Source organism: Ptychodera flava, chromosome 19, assembly GCF_041260155.1.
Source record: "Ptychodera flava strain L36383 chromosome 19, AS_Pfla_20210202, whole genome shotgun sequence".
NCBI classification, from domain to species: domain Eukaryota; kingdom Metazoa; phylum Hemichordata; class Enteropneusta; family Ptychoderidae; genus Ptychodera; species Ptychodera flava.
Genome location: NC_091946.1, coordinates 5315631 through 5323161, shown reverse-complemented (window position 1 = coordinate 5323161; position 7531 = coordinate 5315631). Strand labels below are relative to the sequence as shown.

The window sequence follows — 7531 nt, the reverse complement described above, 5'->3', positions numbered from 1 at the left end:
AAATCGTCAGTTATGCAAAATTGCCAAAGATCAAACGTCAATTTTAGTAGAAAGTAAATTCAGGAAATATCAAGGCCATTGCTAGAGTCATGCAAAATTGTAAACAACTCCTTCCTCATTTTAGGTTTCCCTGCTATTTTAGGTCTGACACACGCAACAAAGCAATATGAATCAGTAAACGTTATATATATCTTGCAAGGACTAATATGATACAGCATTGAACAGGCATCTTGTTTACTCTGATGATTATAAATAACCAGATAGTTTGCTCGTTAAATATAATATGATTTTGCTGAACCTTTTAAAGAAGTTCTCTTCAAGAACGCACAAATGAAACTAATTAGCATTGAGAACACAAAAATACATACAGTGTCACGCATCCCCTCCCACATCGACGACAGAGCACGTTTCTCTCTGTAAATGTGCGGCGACCTTCATCGCCATCAATTTTATCAGCCCTTTTCACAATGGCAGTATTTGCCTCTCGATTGATTGGCAATTTGTGGATAATAACATACGGTATGCAAACTCGCCTTGATCAGGAGCATCGCAAAACATTTGTTTTTAACTGTGTATGATACGCTTTAATCTTATACAGCAATTGAATACCATAATCGACGTTCTATGAACACAGGTTAGCTTTGTTGATGCCTGTCCGTGGGTCTTTCTCATTTAAGTCTGTCTACATCATAGTGTCTTCCCTCGTTTGAAGATTATTCCACGTTTTCTGTCTATAAGATTGCTTTCCCTTTGTAAAGAGGAAATTAAAGTATACCGATGCTACTCATGTTATCGGGATAAAGGAGTATGCGTGTATCAGTAATCATGGCAACAATATTTAACATTGTTATGTCAAATACTTACGTGAGAGAAGACAATCCCAGACCTATTCTACTGACCGGTTTTTCATAAATTTACTCAATATATTTTCCAGAGTATCGTTCTCGCCAAAGTGTATGCAAATTATCGAAGCGACACACCTACAGCGCATGCGCAGCTACCATTAGGTGTTAAGATATCCTAAAATTCTAAACTAATATTTTCCTGCAAAGTTCACATGCCACCATAAGGTCAAGTTGATAAATCCAACTAGGCATAATAAATTCCTATGTTGCATGCTACATTTCAAGAAAGACCCGAACATTTGAAAGACCTGAAAACAGAGAATACTTATAGGAACCTAACAAACGAACAAACTCATGTTCAACTAAAGGAAACCCATCGTATGTAACTTTGCACGAGTTAAACGGTATGTGCTACGGTTACGCTACGGAACGCATAAATGTGCGTGATAATCGATCATCGTTCAGATATTCTTATGAAATGTTCATTTTCAAAGAATCTGTCATCTGTTTAAACTTCCCACAACTTATTTCAGCAGTTTATCGTGTTGGGATAAGGGGTGGGGGTCAAGTCATAATTTCATTGTCGGATGTTCACGCTTCCCAAGTTCCTTACGGGAGATTTCCCAGCCAGAAACAGTACTGGAAATATCCAATGATTCATTGTGATTTGTACCATCGGAGATTCCTAAGTGAAGTCTAACATGTCTCTCATGTATAGACAGAGTCATAGACTAGTTTTTAAAATTCTGGAAACGTGCTTTTCAGCACATCTTTCTTGTCAATTTCCATTTTAAATGATTGGGAAAATTATGCTTGATTGAGAAAGGAGATAGTATTTTTGTAAAATTTTCCACTGATTACGTCCCTATCCATACAGATAATATAATGGAAGGAAGGGAGACAAGTTGCACCTGCTGTATGTAACAAAAAGATATTGATTTTCCCCTATGGAAATGACAAAAAAAAAATTACATGCTAACTTTTCTCAGGGAATGACCCCTTCAGTTTGTCATAACGTGATTCCCAAAAGTATGGCATTTGTAGTACCTGCAAAATGTGACGTTTATTTCTATTTAACAGTTATTTTGGAATATCTTCGTACTTTACAAGATATAACTTCGTAATTATTTAGATGCTTCACGTGATTGCGTATATGCAACACTGAAAAAAAGAAGTTATAAATGAAACGCTGTGCACCGGTACAAATCAAACAGAAGTGCAGGTAATTTACAGTACTCAGTGTGAAAAGTACGTGTGTTGATAATCCATGGTCCCAAAAGGAAACACGAAGAACAAAAGGCAATAATGTTTCGGTACAAGAACGATGCAGATCACTATAATAGCATGTTACGTTTTTCCATCTGTTTGTGACTACAAAACGCTCCTCTGTGCGATCATTAACTCATCTTCCAGATCACTTAATTTCAGTGAGATCTAATGCGTTCAAGTAAATTAACACGTGACATGGAGCAATTCAATCAAATTAGCAAACAGCATTTATTTACAGATACATATACGCACAGTATACAATTCAACATGAATAGTAAACTAGGTGCAATATCACCCTGAAAGGTACACATTTCATAAAAGTTCGACAAAACTGAACAAATTAAAAGACAGTTGTAAATTTACTATCGTTACTCTTAAGTTCCCTCGGTCTATTCATGGCCCAGTAGTGGAAGAACTGTGGTCTACTAAATGTCACAGGTTTTATGTAACCATATCTGTGTGTCTAGCTTGTAAGGTAGAACGCGCCTCGGGGACAGATATTCAGAATCTCAATTTTTCAAAACTGTTCTGATCTACCACCTTAATTGTGAGCTTATTTTAAAACTCTTAGAGTACAAAAATATCGTCTTGGTTTTTCAAGATTCGAAAATGTTAATTTTCTTCATATAAACAAAGGGATCGCGGCAAATTTTGAATTTCAAATATCGTAAATTTTAGGTAATTTGTTACTCTAGTCAGAAACTTTGCCCGGTGACCCCTGATTTTTTTCCTTGATTAAGCAAGAAAATGGTTAAAAGTTTCATTGGCGAAAACTTGGGTGAAAGTTGAAGTCTTTGACTCTCGAGGCGCATATACTACCTTAATCACTGATTATAATGTTACGAGACGTTGGAGTGTCCAAACAAAATGGGAATTTGTATCCAATTCAAATGGAAAAACATGTTGACATACATTATGTAAATGTTAAAAATCGTAAATGCAATGACTCAGTTCATATGACGAGCACTGTGGTCGTACCAGGACGACAGAGTTTTCCTGCTTCTAGTTACATCGCTTTCAATGAATCATTTCAACAACTATGAGTATTTATTCTAGGGAAAGACGCTTTGCATCTCTGTTTAACATAAACATACACGTATGCAAATTTACAAAACACGTTTTTAAAACTTTGTTTAGCCGTCCATTATGTTTAATCTTTAATGTACTTTCCAGTTTAATGTGTTTGTTCTGTTTGCATGTGAAATACAATGTTACCTTCCAGTCCAAAATTTACGCCGAAATGTGCAGTCTCGTGTGTGTAGTGTCCCATGATTGATCGAAATGTGCAGTATTGTGTGTGTGGTGTCCCATGATTTTTTTTAGATAGACGGATGCACTCTGGTGTTTGTGTTCGATTTACTGTGTTATAAAGACAAATACTCTGTTTTTCTCTATACTTTTGGGAGATAAATAGAGAAATTTACTTGTTTACGCAACCAAAGTTATTTTGTCGCTGATCGTCGCCAATGTCACCTCGAGACCTGCGCACCATGTGTTTGCCCAATTGCTGTATTCATCGACTTGAAAACTAAACTGATAACATAGTTACAACGAAAACGCTTAACATGATCGCATCAGTAAAATTAAGGTGTACTGCAGCCTTCCCATCATATTCTTAAACGTTAAAGAAAAGAATAGAATGTATGTGCAGTGGATGAAACCAATCATTGCTGGTCGTGATCTCATAGCAAAGCTTTTAGGAACTGGAAAACAGAAAATAAAACGATAATAAAGAGGAAAGCGACTCCATTTTCGCGAGATCAGAAAGGAAAAGAAACGCCTGTCTTATCGGTTTTTAGCATTGTGAAATCATCTCAAAAAGTTACCATCTAGTTTCTTTGAGAGTCTGTTTTCGTTACACGTGGCGTTCATGGAACGTTCCTATGTTTAGGTACCTATTTTCGGGACAAAATACATTTATTTGTGTCTCTGTTTGACTTGTACATTTACAAACTAAAAACAGGGGGAAACATTGTTTCATCATTCTTTAGTTATACCCAATTTCGATTTTGTAGTTAACATATACTGTTTTCTGACATACTTTTAAAGTAAAAGGTGATATTAAAAGAAAAGCTGCCACTTAATTCAACCTTAATGTTTCATTAGGACCTTTGTACATTTTTTTTACCCCCCTTCACATCTGGTAATCTGTCCCTCCTGTTAGGGGGCCTCCCTCGGTCCGAGTTGTTCCCATTTGTTCCAGCGCCCTCGCGGTGTTGAGACTTGCGTCTCATGGCGACAATTTTCGGGTACTGGGGATCTCTGGCCGCATTTGGATAAATGGTGCGACCGGACTTCGTCTTGTAGACTGCAACTCGCCTTCCGCCACTCTGGTTTTCCATACTCCAACGAGGCTCTGTCGTTTCCCTTACATCGTCCATGTTGAACTGGCTACTGCGCTCACCAGAGACGCGCGTCGAAACCTTACCTTCGTCCCGACGACGACGCTGCTCAAACACGGTGACCGTCTCTCGCACATCCGTTTTCACTGTAACGTTTGTAGTGTCCCGGTCGCTGTGATCTCTGGGAGAATCCGGTCCCTTGGCTCTCTTCCTCGGCGAATTCTTGGAATCTACTCGTTGCCTTGGCGACGGAGATGTCCACTCAGATGAGGACACGGATGTCGATTTGGACGTGCCAGCAGAGCGCGTCGGAGTCGGAGGGTTTGAATTACCTGTGTTTCTCAGCGAAGTTCTGGACGAGCCTCGTTTCTGTCTCGCTGATCCCCGAGAAACTCGTCTTTCAGAATTTGTTTTCTGTTCGTACAATACGTCATTGTCCCTATTCTCAAAAACATCCGTCAAGAATTCAGTACTGGTTTTGCGAGAGCCTTCACTGTCAGACGTAGGCGGCGAACTGTTCGAGTTCGTATTCGAAGGTACAAGGTTTTCGTCGCTGTGCCGGCGAAGAAGTCTCTCAGTGTTGTTGAACCTTTTCATTGGCGGGATTTCGTCGTCTCGCTCAGACACCGACGACGAGAAAGACCCTTCACAGTGCTCCAACAATTGGTGGCCTTCCGCCCTGTTTGTTGTTTTGTCCACTTCAAACGTTGCCATAACTTTCTCGGCATGCTTGGTTTTGCTAACCTCTTTCTTATTTCCAACCTTCGCTTGTTTTTCAACGGACGATTTCATTACTGCCCCACTAGTTCCTCTCGATTCTTGTTGGTTTTGAACGACATCGTCCTGGCCTTCTTTTGACTCGGTAACAACGATCTGTTCACGGATGTATGTCGTTGTTTTCGGAGAGCCCTCACGCTTAACTGTACTAACAGACAGCGCCGTTCCCTCACTGTCTTGTCTACGTTCTCGTGTCGGAGTTTTTGGAGACCCCTCACGCCTTATTGTGCTTGTCGTGTCGATGGACATCGATATTCCCTCGATGACTTGTCTCCGCTCTCGTGCCGGACTTTCCCGAGAGCCCGAGTCAGCCCTACCTGTGCTTATCTTACTTAATGACATCAATATCTCCTTTTCTTCTTTTTCTTGTTGTTGTTTCGTTTGAACCTTGCGGTCATGATAAATTTCTTCGTCTGCTTTCGCAAATTTGATGATGTGACTTCGCTCAGTATCCTCTTGTCTGGGTGAATTTCTCACACTTTCCCGAGAGTTCGGACGAGACTGGATTTCAGGTAGACGAACTTGGACGGGCTCCCTGTGCCATTGAGGCACTGGGGATACTCTTGGCGACTTAGGAGACCCGTGTGCCACACCAGCTCTCAAATTCAATACTGTACTCTCTTCTGCTACGGTTGTTTCAAGATGCGAAGTCGTAGCGGGCCTTTGGGTTAGACCGGCCTCTTCATCTTGTTCGTCCTGCGCGATGCTGGAGTCAGAAAAAGATCGCTCTACATTTCTTGATCTTGCTTCAGCGCTCTTTCTTCCAGAGATCACATTTATACGAGAAGACGGGGACCCGGGTGGCAATTTTGGTGACGCTGTACGGGACGAAGCGTTTGATGTTTTCTTGAAGGCCATTTCTTTCTCGTCGCTACTGGGCAGTTTTGGCGTCACTCGAATCAGGGCGCCATCGTCTGCAGGGATTTGCCCGATGTCGAGCTTGCCTCCGGTTAAAATATTCCGACCCTGGTCTTCACTGAATTGCCGTAGTCGAAGTTTTTCTAAATCAACACGAGTGCCCCGAGGAAGTCCGCCATACTTAAGGTCTTGCTTGCGATCTTTCATTTGCCGCGGTTTGGCTCTATGGGTTTGTGTCCATGCTGGTAACATGTTTTGTAAATTTGGTGGTAAATAATCGAAAAGGGCACAACCATCCTCAACCAAAATTTTGCAGCTGTCTCGATGTCTTAACTTCGCTGCTACGAGAAGCGGTGTGTTTCCGTGGCTATTTGCCTGTTCAACATCGATATAACCCTCCAACTCAGGTGAAGTCAGGAGCTCCTCGACGGCAGCGGAATTTCCGTGCTTTATCGCGTGAATCAAAGCTGTGTTTCCGTTCTCGTCGCCAACGTTGGGGTCCAAATCTTCTTGTTTCACCAACAGTTCAATAACGTCATCTCTCCCTTCCTCCATGCTGGCGATCATCAACACCGTCCGCCCGTAGTTGTCCTGGATATTTACATCCGCGCCATGACGCAGCAAAAGTTCCAACATTTGCGTTCGTGCATCTTCATCATCGAGGTTACAAGCCCGCATCAAAGGCGTTCTCTTGAACGAATCTTGAAAGTTCACGTTTACGCTCTGTTCTTCCAAAACTCTCTGAACCTGTTGAACATCGCCTCGTTTCACATAGTTCATCAGGCTTTTCTCCTTGTCGCTCAGACTGATTATCTTTAAACGCTGTTCGCCATTCGACGTACCACGTGACCGATTCCTTGAGTTTTTCAAAGGTTCATCAGCGAGGGCGGGAAAGCCGTCCTTGAAACTATCCAAAAATTCGTCAATGTCGTCCATGCTGCCTCGTTGTCTTGATATTGCTCTAAAGAATCGAAATATAGAAAAAAATAAATCTAGGGGAAAACGGTTCACTACGGCTTCGTCGAGGTGGTTACCGTTGCTATGGTTATAATAAACTGCGCTCTCGTGTCTAATTAGAGCATTTGTGTCGCACCATTATCTCCGCATAAACGCTTTCATGTGAAAGCTCGCAATCTTCTTTGTTGTTCCCGTAATGCAGTGCGACATGTGTTCTCAGACGTTTATTACGCCTTCGCAAAGAGGTATTATCAAAACTACACATCGATTAGGGGAGACTAAATGCATTTTATCGAAATTTCGAGTGAGAGCCGTTCCCATCCGTGTCACCGGAAACCCTATACCTGCATCATCAAAATTGGTACGCTGTGAAGATAACTTAATAATAAATTAACAACTTATGGCTGAGCTCAGACATGCCGGTCGAAGATTTCAGAACACTTAACTGAGATTGAAAGTAAAACCATCCTATTAAAATGTAAC

At 41.3% G+C, this 7531-nt stretch overlaps 1 protein-coding gene across 1 annotated transcript; it reads right to left on the bottom strand.

The window, feature by feature from the left end:
• Nucleotides 1-4216: 4216 nt before the first annotated feature.
• Nucleotides 4217-7027, bottom strand: LOC139118795 (serine/arginine repetitive matrix protein 2-like). Its single transcript, XM_070682257.1, has one exon. It carries the CDS (start codon nt 7025-7027, stop codon nt 4217-4219), a length of 2811 nt encoding a protein of 936 aa, XP_070538358.1.
• Nucleotides 7028-7531: the final 504 nt, after the last annotated feature.

What these genes read in the sequence shown, in the direction of transcription:
- LOC139118795 (XM_070682257.1), bottom strand. Translation starts at nt 7,027, where the DNA reads ATGGACGACATTGACGAATTTTTGGATAGTTTCAAGGACGGCTTTCCC.